The following is a 16,334-nucleotide window of genomic DNA, read 5'->3' as shown; positions in this document are numbered from 1 at the left end:
TATAGAAATAGAGGCTTAGGCTTCTAATGATCACATGACCTATAGGTAATAAGTGAGAAATCAGGCCGAACAGGTCTGCATATTGTCTATTTGTATACAATATATATGGTGTGTAGTTGTATATTTAAATATATACATATACATTGCATATTTAAATGTCTGTAAATGTTTATGTGTATATGTTTCAATTTATTTTCCACTTTTCCTATTTTTTATTTATTTTTTGTTGTTGTTTTTGCACTTCTTTTGGTGTATTTCTTGTTTTATACCTATACCTTATATCTGAGGCTCTTTGTGCATGAGAATGGCTAATCTCACTACTCAATAATTTAACAGGGTTGCAGATTTAAAGTTTTAAGTCACAAAATATGATAACAATCAGTCATAGTTTCAAATTAAATAATAATCTTATTTCCAGGCCTGCAGTGATTCAAATCAACCACTGGAGGGCGCTAAAGCCTGGCTGGAGGAGCTGAAGTAGAGTCTGTACCAAAGGGAGAGGGAGATCACTGAGCTCCATCTCTTCACTCTGTTCTAGCACTATAGTGCTTCAATCTGTAGTGCAGTGACCTGTTAGATCAGATGATTGAAGGCTCCTGGGTTGCTCTGCACAATGCCAGAGATAAACTGAACTCTTACCGCATGGAGAATAAGGGAAATGATAGCAGATAATTGGCTGGAGCCCAAAAAAGTGTAAATGATTATCTAAAATACCTCAAATGATCACATTGTTTTATTTCATCCATTGTTTTGTTTAAAGGTATTGTGGATGATGTTATTTTGGCTACAAATTCCGGGTGGATCATCAAGACTATTGCTCCTCCTAATTGTCAATCATTCTGGTGATATGTTTAAGTAAGGCCATCGTACATGCTAGTTTTCGCTTGCTGCGCATGTGCACTTTTCACTTCCTGTTGGCGAGTGAGACATAGAGGGAAGAGTGCAAATCTTTTTTTGGAAAGGAAGCTTGTATGAGCGTTGCCGACACCAACTTGTAAACAGAGCTGTGCACGAGGACAACTGGGCTCGTGCACACTCTATCGCACACGATTAATAGGCGTTCTCTTTTCGGAGCAGGTAGAGTGTTGTGCATGTGCATTTTTTCAAAAAGTGGAGAGGGCGTTTCTTTTCTAAACTTTGGGAAAATACCTGTAACAAACAGGTCATATTGTGCTTTGTGTACAGGTCAGATTGATACAAGTCCAGATTGGCTTCACTTGAGCAAACAGTGAAGGAGTGTAAAGTCTATTATCTAGCTTTGCACTGCATTAGAAGTGGAAATGTAATGGTGAATGGTAACAGCATTTTATGCTCTGCACAAGTATTCACATGCATGGAAAGTTGTGTAAAATATGGGGTGCCAAGTGTAAAATTTAGTATAAAAGTTGTAGCGAACACATTTTCATTATTTATCTCACTTTTCTCATATTTAGCACATTTTCCTACATTTAACACAACATTTAACCACATATATAGAGGTAAAAAAAAAAAGCATTACATCTAAATATTTAAATCTAAATGGTATATGTTATATCTAAATGTTAAATCTATATCTAAATTTTAAATCTAAATGTTATATGTTATATCTAAATGTTAAATCTTATATATAAATGTTAAATCTAAATCTAAATAATATGTTAAATCGAAATGTTTAAATCGAAATCTAAATGTTATATATCATATCTAAATGCTTACTCTTATATCTGAATGTTGAATCTAAATCTAAGTGTTAAATCTGAATCTAAATGTTGAACTTAAATGTTTTGCACATATGCTAACTGACCCCGCCCCTTGTTACCTCAACCAATACACAAGCAGAGACACACACAGCCGATCCCACCCACCTCTTCACCCTTCACCGATGCCCTCCTGGGTGATCACGTATGGCTGGTTCTCTCCCAGCTGCGGAGATTGAGCGAGCTGTCATGGCAGGTGGACGAGCTGCCCTTCACAGTACACTCCCGCAACACAACAGTGCAACACAGTTATTAATATGTATTTTAATGCTATAGTTTGTCGATGTGTGTTAATTTGATGCGACATGCTGAGATCTCCTAGTTTACATATGATTATGGTAGCTGAATAGATAAAGAGGTTCGCTTGAAAGCATAAGGTCTTGGGATTGATCCCACCATGGGCCTCCTTTTTCATTTCATCTTTTTTGGGATGTCTGGAATACGTCTCCTGAGCAGACCAACGTTGAAAGGACTTGATGGCCTGAAGTTGAGACGACGTCTCTGGCGGTTGCAGAATGAAAATTTTTACAACTTTCTAGACAACCCCAAAAAGACAAAACTAGAAAGGTGGCCCATGGTGGGTTTGATCCCCAGGACCTTATGCTTACATATAGAATAGTTTTATTTAAAGTAAAAAGGTCTCAGCTAAACTAGAAATATCATTAGAAATCATCATTCTTCTTAATAATTTATTTGTCTAAATGTTTACCTATCTATAGATCATGTCAAGTCATTTATACTGTATACATATATATATATATATATATATAAATATGTATCATTTATCTGATCCGGTATAAAACACAAACTGGGACGTCACTCCTTACATGTACATAATAATACATAGTTCTCCTAAAATGACGTTAAACTACAATGTAATAAATTAATATACAGCTGTTGCCATGCAATCGGTGTTTTTGTTAAGCTAGTATTTTATTTGTTTCTGTTTAGCACTAGCTGTTAACATGCCTTAGCATGGTCGCTCTGCTAGCCTGTTTGATAATGCACGACAATTCATTAATCCATGATAGTCAAACACTGGCTTACCTCTGGCTTTTCCACATTTTTCTTCCTCTTCTTTCCGTTTTTTTCTTCCCTGGGCACCAGATAAATAGTTTGGTTGTTTAGACATGACGCTACTTGCTGCAGCAGTAAATAGTAAACAACTGGTCCGAGCTGCTAGCCCTGGGTCACGCCTCAGACAACCTGTCAATCGATTCGGGGGGTCGGGAGAACTATTTAAAACTAGACTAACTAATTATTAATAATACTATCAAGTTAAGTATACTAATATCAGCGCTTTGATTGTTTAATTAATTACATTTTAAAAAGTGTTTTTTTTTTTTTTTGTTTTTTTGTTTTTTGGCACCCATTATAATGCCCGGGGCCATTTGCCTATACTGCTTATGCCATGGGCCGGCCCTTACTGTCCACTCAGAACCCTTTGGATTACAATATGCTCAAAAATAATTATGGATTTTTAACCAAATCACGCCAAAAAAATGTACATACTGCAGCGTTAATGACAACCTTCATTACACCTTATTCATGCTAATTACAGGTGTCACATCATAATAATGAGAGCGTAATGTCAGCCTTGTGTATAAAACTTCTCGGTAAGTGTTCCCCTTTCCTCTAAGTCTTATATCCTCCAAACTAGTGCATGCAGTAAAATACTGACTCACAAAGATTTAAGAAATGAAAATGGAACTTTTTCAAAACTATAATCATTATTAATTACTAACCCTAACCTACATACATTTTTTTCAGTCAACAAACACTAAAAGTTGTTGTTTCCTATGCAACTTCAGGCAGTTTTCAAGAATATGAGAATAAATGTGAGGCAGACTTAAACTCGTGTCCTTAAAACACATTATCATCCAAGTGGGACTGTGCCTGAAAGCAACTCGTGAGTCTTTCTGTAGAAAAGATAAAAAATTTAGCAGCGTATATAATCACGTCTTGAATAGTCAGGGATGTTCTCATGAGTAATCCTCTCTGACACCTCCTTTACTGTGACACTTCTTTCTATTTAGCTGATGAAAATAGGACTGCACAATCTCACACTTTGTTTCCCCTAAAGATGTCTGGGACTGTCTTTAATCTGGGTGTGTGGGAGGTCACAGCACTGTTAGGCGAGCTTGAGGAGGATATTCAAAAATATGCAGAGCTTTTATATTTCAGACTCCTTAGAGGCTACATGAACAGTTTGATGATGGAAGCCTGAAAGCTACATTAGAGTGAGTTAGGGACAATGACTGGAGGGAAAGATGACGGGTGAGAATATAAATGGAATCAAACTAATAGCCTAGGAAACAGTTAAATAGAGTATGGGGAGATGATGCCTGATGAGGACATGGATCAATCCTACATGACCACAGAAAGAGGCCTGAAGGTGGGATGGCACATCTGAGAAACCTCATTTCTCCATATTTTATTTGAACTGCAACTAAAGCTCTTTGTGGGACTCACATAGAAAAACATGTATTGAGATTTTAACTTTATTGTTGATTTGAAGCAAAAACTCTATAGAATCATAAGGGAGAAAATGAAGAATGTCCTAAATGAGAGATGAGTGTGAGCAGGAGAGAGCAACGTTGCAAAAAGAACGTACATACAAAACATTATGTGTTCTAGTGTGATAAGCAAAGTTACTATCAATATAGCTTTGTAACTGGGCCAAAAGGACACTTCTGTGAGATAAAACATACTGACTGACCCTGGACCATAAACCACATTTCTGTATTTATACACTGGAAATAGAAAATACAGTAGTTGAACCAACTTAATTGTTTCTATTAGTTACACCTAAATGAGTTCAGTTCATACATTGGATTAACACAATATATTGAATTAGCATAGATTTAATTTTTCATATGTTCTCTAATCAATGTTTTGCATTATTCTAACTTAAAATGAAGGCAAGTCAATTTAAAATGTTCAGTTTTTCCAAATCAATAATTAGTATAACTCAAAAGTAAAATACTGCTTTGCGATGAGGTTTGATGAGGTGGGGTTTAACCGGCAACCCATCGGGTTACAACTACGCTTCCGTAACCTATAGGCCACCACTCTGCCTCTAACCTGATATATGGTTTGATGAAAATGACTTATTCATTTTCTCCAGAGATTTTTTTAATGACATTTTGGAGAAGGAGGAGCTGTCACAACTTCAGACCCACAGCATCACGAGAAACGTAATTGAGGCAGGTTCACTCAACTGAGAATTACGTATTATAGAATGCCTTCCCTATAGCTATCATGAAACTCACTCAGAACTTTGAGTTACTTTACATTTTTAGAGTGATTTTGCTTCCTGTACTTTACCAATGTCTGCATTTGATCTCCTGTCTTCATTGTCAGGCTAACCCTACAGTCATAAATGTACTTGTCTCCCTCCGCTTGCCAGTTCATTAAGCCTAATTCCCCTCACAAGCTCCAATTTTCCACCTTTCTACCTTCTAATTTGCCTACTTATTCACATCATATCAAAATGTCAGTTCAGCTCAGACTCAAACTGTGGACCAAACGGCGCCATCAGGCCAAGCAACAGCTCCTATGACCTGATGGTCCACATCCTGTCCAGCCCATTAACTCTGACAGACACACACACTGACTGTAGCAACAGAGCATAAACTGTGTTGAGACAATAAACATTTGTTTTTTTAATTGAACACCAGTATTACAGATATATATCTGCAAAACTCCAAATAATGGAGTGAAGCTTTTACGCTAAAAAAATGTGCTGGCAAGAAAAAAAGCTTCTCCATTACACGGACAAAAGTTCAACTCAGGTAAAGCTTTGCCTATCAGCAGGGAAGGATGGTTTCAACCGTGTTTTGCAACATTCGCCAGAATGTGGTCTTTCTGAAATGATTCTTTGTTTAATGAGGGTTAATTGTGCAGAGCTCGTGTTTTCCCCAAGTACACCATTTAAAAAAAAATGTGTGTACTTCCAGACAGATCGAAATAGGCACACCAGACAAAGTTATGTGATCTCATTGTTCCAGGGAGACACTGGAGCAGCAGGAGGCGCTTTATCAAAGCATCTTCCCAATTATGTTGGCCGCCTTGTAGATAGGCCAATCCAGCCTTCCAAAGCACACAGAAGCAACAAGAGCAGCAATCCCTTCAAGAACCGATCAAAAGCAGCTCCTAAAGCAAAAGAAAATCTAATTTACAACCCAAAACCATGCGATGTCAGCATTTACATCAATGTCCATTTTATCACCCATGTCTCTTTATATATTTTTTTCTTGGGACAATAAATTACATTTATATCTTTTATTGCTTGACAAATGTTTTCACTTTTCATGATAACAGATGATTCGTGGCAACACTTTCTTCCCCTGCATATAGCCATACTTCTATGAAACAGTGAGTATAAATCCATTACACCGAGGGCTAAAGGGTAAAAAAAAGTATAATGTGCACAATACAAGGCTGGATAGTAAAGGTCAGAGCCGTAGAGAAAGAGTTACGTCAACTCCGTTCACTCCAATGGTTCATTTTTTTCACAGCATTGGCGGCTCATGCAGACTCGCATTCGTTCCCCGGAAGTAAGCAGTTCACTGGTGAAGCCTATTGAATCCACAGCACAGAGAGTGTTTGTGATGCATTTTTGAACATTTAAATAATCATATTGGATATTATTATTATCAACGTATGTAAACTCATTAACGTGTGCATTAAAGCATGTTAGTGGAGTATCCCCCACTAAACTAGTAGATTAAGGGATAAATAGCAGATCACGGGTAAGGATCTGCTCACGTTACTGGATAAAGTAACACACAGCGTTAACCTCAAGGTTCAATGACACTGAACCTTGAGGTTAACGTCTCAAGGTTAATGATGGCATTAATAATGGACATTAAGGCCATTTCATCCAATGACGTAGAATTAGGGACAATAAGTTTGAAATAAAAATGAAATAAATAAATAAAATAAAATACATTTAAACTTAATTTATTTTTGCTGTAGTAAATTAAATTAATGAATTAAATATAACTTTAGGACACATGATTGTACGGTGATGAGTGAAAAATGAGGAATGGATTTTTGGAGTACGAGCTAGGATCATATTGCATATTTGAGATTTCTAAACAGGTAACTTATGGATTTAAGTTTTTAAGCTTTGAGTTTCTCCTAGCTGTAAATATCATGTATAAACTCAGGTAATTATTATTATGGCATAGGGAAAGGGAGGTTAAAAGCTCTGAGTGAGATTGAAACCACACAGAAGTTTAAAATAGGCCAACAGTGTTGAAAATACTGTCAATAATGCAGTTATTGACGTCAAATTATCGAAAATTCCAGTGATGTCAACTGATTTCTATAGGCCGCCAGCGACATCCGGGGTTCGAATTCAGTCTTACATGAATCATGTGTTTTGGATTTTTTTGGACCTCTGTTGTGGCAACTCTCTCTCTAAAGGACTCTGGTAAAGGTTCCACTGTGTGCAGTAGTCCACTGCTTTATTCAAAAGAACCATCAAAGGTGTAAATGCATAGAGATGTTATATAAACAATGGTGTATGACCATTAACTCTGCTCACAGAGAACACAAGATCAAGACTATACACCAGTTACACATACAGATTGACCACTTCGAAGTCCACAATCAGAAGTCATCATTCAACCATCTGTGCTTTCATACTTTGAGTATCAATATTTGCAGAAACCTCTTTGAAGTGACAACTTTTGACTTGGCACATGCTTTGACTTCATTCCATCATGAAGGTGACTTAGATCACTTCATTTATTTATTTGTATACATTGTGTTTAATGTGTCAGAATTTTTGTGTTGAGTTGTGTTCTTGGCACATGAGGATTGTTGTTTTTGTTGGACCGTTCCTGTTTAACTGGTAAAGTGTAATAATTCTAGCAGTTTGTGGACCATTTATTGGCTTAAGTAACTCCACATAGATATGCAAACTGGGGGGCTTAATTAAAAGCATTTTGCACAAGGCCCTCACATAAGCCAGAAACAATTCTGGGTGTACATGCATACACAAGGAGAACTTGAAAACAAAACATGGAGGATAAGGTCACATCTTTTAAAACCAAATTAAAGCCTGCTTCCTTAACCGTTACACCACCACATCAAAATACTTAATTTTGTTACATTTAGATTTTCTTATAAAGCATGTATTATTTCAAATTATGTTCAGTAATGTTTTTTCTTAAAGTAAAGTAGGACTTAAAAAAGACCATTAGGTCTACATTGTAAGTTGTAACCAGTCCATTTAACAAGGTTTCCTTGGGCTTTGTGTCTACAGTATATACCCAGCTCTGCAGACACATGGTTAAAAGCAACCCAGATTATTCCCGTTTTGGACTGAAATTAGCTCAGAATGTGGGTGTGGACAATGATGCTGCTGTGATGCCACGAATCCTCGTCGTTCTCCTTCTTGCAGCACACAGAGCTGCTGTCGGGTATAAAGCAGAGCAGCACTGACAGAGGGTCCGGGTCGGTGAGCAAGGCACCAGGATTCCTCACAGCAGCAGCTTCACCCTCAACCATAAGGTAACAAACACTTCACTCGTATTTTTATTTAAGTTTATTCCACTGTGACACAAATATTTTTTTTTTTAATTTTTAAGTTTGTATTTCATGAACATTTCACCTTTTCAACCTTTTCAACCTTATTAAAATGATGATAATGGTACTTCAATGTAATAGTTTCTAAAATACTTTATTATTATGCATTTACTTAATCAGTTTTATAACAAAATGTATAAATGATTTTCAAACCTTTTGCTGTTCCCTGCTTGATTATTAACTAACAGAGCAATGCATTTTTGTTTGTTTGAATTGGTTGTATAAAAAAGTAATATTATAAGTTGAGAACAAAATTGACATTTTATTCAATTATTCACTAAACAAATCAGTTTAAATAATTTTGGCATTGAGTAATTTAAAAACAAATGCAAACTTGACTCTATATATTACGCAGCACCTCACAGTTTATTGTATTCCATGTTCATGTTTCTCAGCTGCAAATTTGTGGAGGCAATTTTTAGATTTATGAATTTAAAATAATATGGACCATTTTGTTTTAGTTCACTGTTGGTTTCTCTTTTTTTCACAACCTTATAATACCCAGTTGTATTTGTGCTGTTTACATGTTTTGACTGTTTTCAGCTATTGTAAGGATTTACACCACAAGGGATGCATTTTTAAATAAAATATTCTGTGCATTTAAAATTCTTTTGACTCCCACACAAACAAGTAGGTCAACAACAATTTGATAAACATAATTTTCAACAGGATTTAAACACTGTTTAAAACAAATAAAAAAAATACAAATAAGTGCTTTTTGGAAAATTCTTCTAAAAAGTGTTTTTGAGTTTCAAATTGTTGCACCTTTATTAGTATTTGTTTGAACAAACACAAGTTACCATTTAGAGTAATATTTACTTCTGACAGTTAAGCAGTGCCATTTGTGACATTCTAACTAACCTATACACATGGTTACACTGTCACTAGGGGTTACACATGTAAACTATTTGGCACTATATGAGTTTCCCTTTTTTTTTGTTCGTTTTTGTCTTTATCTTATTTTGTTCTGTCAGCACAAAGCATGTGATGTGAATGTGAAAATTGCATGATCTTGTTGATGTCTACACAGCAGCTGTGATGTACAAGGCTCACAATCTCATGCTTCCTCACTGTTTACAAAAGATGTTTCAAATTAGAGAATCAAGATATAACCTCAGAGGAATTGATCTGCTACAAAAACCCTTGGCGAAGAGTAATACTAAGAGGAGGTGTTTATCAGTCAAAGGAGTTGATCTATGGAACGGTCTACCTATACAACTTAAGGGCTCCAAAACTATTCATGCATTTAAGAAAATGTACAAGTTAAATATTATAGAGAAGTATAGAACATTTGAATGAAACATGAGAAAAGAAGTTGATCGAGGATGCTTAATATAATATTGATTATTGAAGTTTAAGTTTTATGTTTACATGTTACCATCGTTGGTATGAGAGAAACTGTATAATTGTGTCATCTTTGGACATACAGTAGTGTTTCAGTTGTAAAAGGGGTTAGGCAAAATAAGTCTAGACTTCAGCTTAAACCCCTTTCGGTCAGGCATCATTTAGCGGTTGACATTCTTAATGTATACATGTTTTTTTTTCCTGTCGTGTAATGTGTGGGATCTTTGAATGACCTTAGATCTGGATGTTCACAATGACCGAAGAAATAAACTAACTAACTAACTAACTAACTAACTAAATGAACACACAAACTACTGGATGTTTCTCTCAGCTTCTATTTGTATGTTTCTCAGGGGAAAACATACCAGTATGAACTCCCAGTCTGGTAATGGGTGTGACCATCAGGTTTCAAACTGGGACTTGAAATCACAGCAAGAAGATGGATGGAGAACAAACGTCGTACCCAGTCCAATTGCAGACCCTCCTATTGTTTACACAAAGGTACCAAACATATGAGTCTGAGTTGATTTGGAATTTAAACAATCTTATTAGAAAATACAAATTCACATTTGATGCTCTTTGTAAAATTTGCTTTCTTTGGACAACTGACTTTATAATGAGCAATTATTTTAAGTGTATTATCACCAAAATGTGAAAACAACAGGAAGTTTAGGATTATTTTTCTTGTGTTTTGTTGAATGGATCCAGAAGTATAGTCAACTGAAAATATTGGACTTTTCATACATAAGCTATTTAATTACTTACTGTCTTGATTTGATGTGCTGAATATTATGTTTCCGACAACTTTTGATTGACATTTGGACAAAAGACAAGGAAGCTAAAACAACAAAATACAGCTAAAGCGCTGTTGAATTGAGTTTTTCTCTTCTGTTATCTCAGTTGTTCATTGACAATGCTTGGCATGAGTCGTGCAGAGGCAGGAAGAGTCCTGTGTATAATCCCACCACAGGGGAGCTGCTGTGTGAAGTGGAGGAGGCTGACTCAGTGAGTAGATTTTTACTGTTAACAATCACTATGATGAGCTTTCTAAAAATCAGCTCATGTAATACACAAGATTTGAGGACAGTGGAATGAATTTAGCAAAATTACAATTTAAGGATGATATGAAACGTAAATTAAAGAAAATATGTGTTGTTTGAAACTCTTTTTTTTTTATTTCGTGTAAATATGTGACGCAGTCTTTTTACCTATTTTTCTTTGGCCGTTTGTCTACTTTCTTTGTCCCATTTTTGACACTTTTTTTTCAAATTTTAACTTCTTTTTGCCAATAAATATCAATTTTTTTGTCCATTTTTGCAAATTCTTTTTAACATTTTTTTTTTTTTTCCCATTTTTCATCCAAATAAGATACCTTTTGCTCAAAAAAAAATTCCTTTCAATAAACACTGTTTTCTTTTCCTGTTTCCCCTTTGCCTCCTTTTGTTCAGCATCTTGCCATTTTTCACAATTGTTTGCCACATTTTGCTCATTTAAGCTACTTTTTTCCATTACATACCACCACTTTCTTCCTTTTTACCCATTTTTTTGCCACTCTTGACTGCTTTTTTCCCATTTTAGTCACCTTTCACTCTTTTCTTGCCATGTTTTTGCCACTTTTGCACCTTTTTATACCAGCTGTTATTAATTTTTTGTCACTTTACTTACACTTTACTAATTGCAGGTCATGTACTGTACTTTATCACCATCGGCTTCCGATGCAGAGTCTGTCCCCCTGGACTGGCCCACTTTGGGTCGATGCTTGGTATGCCAGATGGCCAGTCCACCCCTGCTTGTAGGAGATGATTTACATGCAATTACAGTGAACTGTATAATGCATATATCAAATAAAATAAAAAACTGTAACACCTGAGACATTTTTTTTTCTTCAAAATATTAAGTTCTCATCTCGAATTTCTAAAAAAATTTAAGTGAAATTTTTATTGGGTGGAAAAATGAAAAAAAATATTATAACAGTATATAACACTATAACTGTAAACAAACAAATGTGTGAGCTTGGGATGTTGTATTCATGTTGCATAGCAATCATGCACTTACACCTATACTTGTTACAGGAGGATGTGGATAAAGCAGTTAGGAGCGCAAGGACAGCCTTTCAGACAGGGTCACCATGGCGATCCATGGATGCTTCTGATCGAGGTCGCCTACTGAATAGACTGGCTGATTTGGTGGAACGAGACAGAATTCTGCTGGCAGTGAGAAACACGCACTGACATGCAGTACACAGAAATAACACGTTGTCATTTACTGGTGCACTGAACTAAGTCCTTTTCATTCACTTTGCAGACACTGGAGACCCTTGACAGTGGTAAAGTCTTCATCATGGCTTATTTTGTAGATCTAATGGCTACAATCAAAACTTTGAGGTATTATGGTGGCTGGGCAGACAAAATTCATGGAAAAACTATTCCAGTAGGTGAGACTTTTACCAGTCTATTTCTTATTGATTAAAGTGACAATTCTAAATCATAGTTTGCAAAAAATAACATTTTACTAATATTGTTGCTATTATTTGTATCTTTTCTTTGTAGATGGGGATTATTTTACCTACACACGACATGAACCTGTTGGTGTATGTGGCCAGATCATTCCTGTGAGTAGAAAAATGTGATTTGACTGCATACAAATTTACATATGTATACATTTTAAAGCTTTTACTTTGTTTGGTTTCTCAGTGGAACTTTCCACTGATGATGTTTGTGTGGAAAATTGCTCCGGCTCTGTGCTGTGGGAATACTGTGGTCATCAAACCTGCTGAACAAACCCCGCTATCAGCTCTGCACATGGCTGCTCTCATCAAAGAGGTGCTTAAAGACTGGATGGATGGATGGATGGATGGATGGATGGATGGATGGATGGATGGATGGATGGATGGATAAATGGATGGATGAATGGATTGATGATGGATGATGGATGATGGATGATGGATGATGGATGGATGGATGGATGGATGGATGGATGGATGGATGGATGGATGTGTGGATGGATAAATGATAAAAAGATGGATGGGTGGATGATGGATGATGGATGGATAAATGGATGGATGAATGGATGGATGATGGATGATGGATGATGGATGGATGGGTGGATGGATAAATGATAAAAAGATGGATGGGTGGATGATGGATGAATGGATGGATGAATGGATTGATGATGGATGATGGATGATGGATGATGGATGGATGAATAAATGGATAAAAAGATGGATGGGTGGATGGATGGATGGATGGATAAATGGATGGATGAATGGATGGATGATGGATGATGGATGATGGATGGATGGTTGGATGAATAAATGGATGGATGGATGATGAATAGATAGATAAATGGATGGATGGATTATGGATGATGGATGAATAAAAGGATGTATGGATGGAGGAATGAATAAATGGATGGATGGATAAATGGATAAATGGATGGCTGGATGGATAAATGGATGGATGATGGATGATGGATGATGGATGATGAATGATAGATGATGGTTGATGGATGATGGATGGATGAATGGATGGATGGATGGATAGATAAATGGATAAATGGATGGATGATGGATGATGGATGATGGATGGATGGATGAATATGTGGATGGATGGATAATGGATGGATGGATAGATAAATGGATAAATAGATGGATGGATGGATGTATGGATGGATGTATGTATGGATGGATGGATGGATGACCTCAATCACTTATTCCTGTCTTTGTTCAGGCTGGTTTTCCCCCTGGTGTGGTGAATGTGTTGCCAGGTTACGGTCAGACAGCAGGCAGTGCCATTTCACACCACATGGACATCGACAAAGTGGCCTTCACTGGATCTACTGATGTTAGCGCTCACTAACTCATCTATAAGGAACCTCTTTGAACTGTGTTTCTTCTGTATTCTTGTGTTACACTGTCTCATCTTTAAAAGTGACATTCTTGATTTAATGTAAAATCCTCTGATTGTTGGCAGATTGGAAAACTCATTCAGAAAGCTGCAGGTGAAAGCAACCTGAAGAGAGTGACACTAGAACTTGGAGGGAAAAATCCAAATATTGTTTTTGCAGACTGTGACTGTGAGTTTTTGAACCCTCTTTCAATATTTCCTTTCACCATTTTTTCATATATTTCATTTCTACACAAATACTACGTTTAGGCCTGTTTACATGCAGAATGCATTGTAGAGCAAAATAACAATCCTGATGCAGGTTCTGTTTGATGATTTGCAGTTTAACATTACACATGCCATCAAACAAGTCTGAGCATCATGGTCCTACGTTGGTGATGACCAAAGAATCTGGTGGTTTTAATACAAAGTACAGTAGCATTGTTCATACATTAATTCAATTTTTTTATTATGTATATTTTTGGACTTGATATAAATTATTTTATGGTATTTTGGCAGAGATTTACAGTCAATTTAAAGTATTTGCATTGTCTCACCACACTTCCAATATTTAACCATCAACAACTTTCTTTTCTTTCTACTTTGAAACTTAAGCAGTATGTAATCTAAATAAGGCCCCAAAAAGTTCAGTCTTTTAGTTTAGCATATTTTGAAAATAATACTGGGTGTCATTGATTTATTTCCTTTTTTATACACTCAAAAATGTAATGAAGGGTAACGAAGTGGAAATATATAAGTTCCACCTTTCTTTTTTATGTATTATCATTTAATGGTGTGTTCAGAATCATGTATGTGTGTTTTACAGTAGAGTACGCAGTGGAGCAGGCCCACAGTGGTCTGTTTTTTAACCAGGGCCAGTGCTGTCTTGCTGGATCCAGAGTTTTTGTGGAGGAGCCGATTTACGAGGAGTTTGTTCGCCGCAGTGTAAAGATGGCCAAATCTAAAGTCCTGGGAAATCCACTGCTTCCAGAGGTGGATCAGGGACCACAGGTGATATACTGTAGTAGTCCTAAAATCAGTATATACTGTATATATATATAAATATATACAGTATATATATAAACAGAAAAGCACATGAGCTGCTATGTCCTGTTTTTGGCAGATTGACCAAAAGCACTTTGATAAAATAATGGATCTGATAGCCAGTGGAAAGAGGGAAGGGGCTACACTCGAGTGTGGAGGGTCCGCATGGGGTCAGCAGGGATGCTTTATCCAACCCACTGTCTTCTCAAATGTTACAGATGACATGCGCATCGCCAAAGAAGAGGTGCTGTTCCCAACCACAACATTTAAAACCTTGTTATATAGCACTTTGAACCAGCTTGATATACTTTTTCTCTCTCCACATTTTCTTGCTGTATGCTCAGATATTTGGTCCAGTGCAGCAGATCATGAGTTTTCAAAGTGTTGAAGAAGTAATCCAAAGGGCCAATGCCACACCCTACGGCCTGGCAGCAGGAATTTTCACGAAAGACTTCAACAAAGCCCTCATGGTCTCCTCTGCTCTGCAGGCTGGCACAATTTGGTATGTACCACCTTCAAAATGTGGAAATGTCCACACATTTTACAACAAAGCGCTACAAACTATGCTACTTTCTTCAAAATCAGGGTCAATTGTTACAACGCCATGAGTGCTCAGTGTCCCTTTGGTGGTTTCAAGATGTCAGGGAATGGGAGAGAACTGTAAGTTGTTCCTAAACAATAATCCTATATTTTATATAATCTGAGAAAATATTGCGACTAGTTAAAGCTGCTCGGGATGTGATATATTGAAGGTATTTCTTCCAGAAAGAACTAGATCATTTACTTAAACAAATTGTGGAAGGTATGATTGATGGATGAGTGTTTTTGACTCCATCATAAAAATTAAGTTCGTTGACAAACATTGCATTGTGGGATTGGGAATCTTGTAGAATGTTCAAAGTTACATTGCATTGTTTCTACTTCATTCTTATGGCGATTTCTTGTGGGGTTTTTGGGCCAGGTAAGGAAGACAGTGATTCACTTCTTGTCATTTTTGTTTTTGTTTGTTCATGGTGTTCCCCATGATATAAAAAAAATAACATTTTGGCCGTATTAGGTTGTTTCTGTGGAAAGCCACAACATCAACATTGACAATTGTTTTGGCCCAACTTTGAAATCATAAAAACACCAGAAATGTCACTTTGGCGGTGCTTTTGGAGGCGCACTGGCATCAGTAGTAAATGAGAACTACCTTTGGATGAAAGACAGTTCAAGATCGTCCCAAGCAGCTTTAAATAAAGATTGTTTTTCTATATAATCATTTGTGTGTTCTACCTTTAGGGGAGAATATGCTCTTCAGGAATACACAGAAGTCAAAGCCGTCACCGTCAAAATCTCACAGAAGAACTCCTAACACTGTTGTACAGCCTTCTCTTGGCTTTTTCAAATCTTAAGCCATGGAAACACTTCATCATGCCAATATATGATACAGTATGTGTGTCTTTACCAGCATTAAGTATGATATACGATGTGAGTGAACTCAAGGGACCTGTGGTATGTTTCATTTGTTTTATTTCCAACTTTAATTAAAATAATCTTTTTTTTTTTTTTTTTAAATAAAGCATTATACAAAAGTTACAAATACAGTTTACAAACTATTTACGGAGATTCCCAATTTTTTTAGATAGATGAAGTCAATCCATTCCTTCATGTCTATTGTGAGACATAATATACAGGAGTTGTGTTTCACACATATAGGACTTCAGGAACTTAACTCTATTATTTC

At 36.4% G+C, this 16,334-nt stretch overlaps 1 protein-coding gene across 1 annotated transcript; it reads left to right on the top strand.

Moving 5' to 3' along the window:
* Nucleotides 1–8,159: 8,159 nt before the first annotated feature.
* LOC114469315 (retinal dehydrogenase 1-like) lies at nt 8,160–16,265 on the top strand. The gene is made up of 14 exons (XM_028456694.1): nt 8,160–8,261; nt 10,034–10,181; nt 10,581–10,685; nt 11,753–11,893; nt 11,985–12,114; nt 12,230–12,291; nt 12,374–12,502; nt 13,409–13,522; nt 13,652–13,754; nt 14,391–14,575; nt 14,688–14,852; nt 14,953–15,110; nt 15,194–15,268; nt 15,890–16,265. The coding sequence occupies exons 2-14, from the start codon at nt 10,050–10,052 to the stop codon at nt 15,960–15,962; spliced, it is 1,572 nt and encodes a 523-aa protein (XP_028312495.1). The 5' UTR covers nt 8,160–8,261; nt 10,034–10,049; the 3' UTR covers nt 15,963–16,265.
* Nucleotides 16,266–16,334: the final 69 nt, after the last annotated feature.

The sequence above is a fragment of the Gouania willdenowi genome, chromosome 9, assembly GCF_900634775.1.
Source record: "Gouania willdenowi chromosome 9, fGouWil2.1, whole genome shotgun sequence".
Lineage (NCBI taxonomy): Eukaryota > Metazoa > Chordata > Actinopteri > Blenniiformes > Gobiesocidae > Gouania > Gouania willdenowi.
The sequence above is the reverse complement of the archived record's forward strand: the minus strand, read 5'-3'. Positions and strand labels throughout refer to the sequence as shown.

Bases quoted from the DNA above. Each gene is read 5' to 3' on its own strand.
- LOC114469315 (XM_028456694.1), top strand. From the start codon at position 10,050: ATGAACTCCCAGTCTGGTAATGGGTGTGACCATCAGGTTTCAAACTGG. The intron at 14,576-14,687 runs GTGATATACTGT...TGTTTTTGGCAG, and splicing joins AGGTGGATCAGGGACCACAG to ATTGACCAAAAGCACTTTGA. The intron at 14,853-14,952 runs GTGCTGTTCCCA...CTGTATGCTCAG, and splicing joins TGCGCATCGCCAAAGAAGAG to ATATTTGGTCCAGTGCAGCA.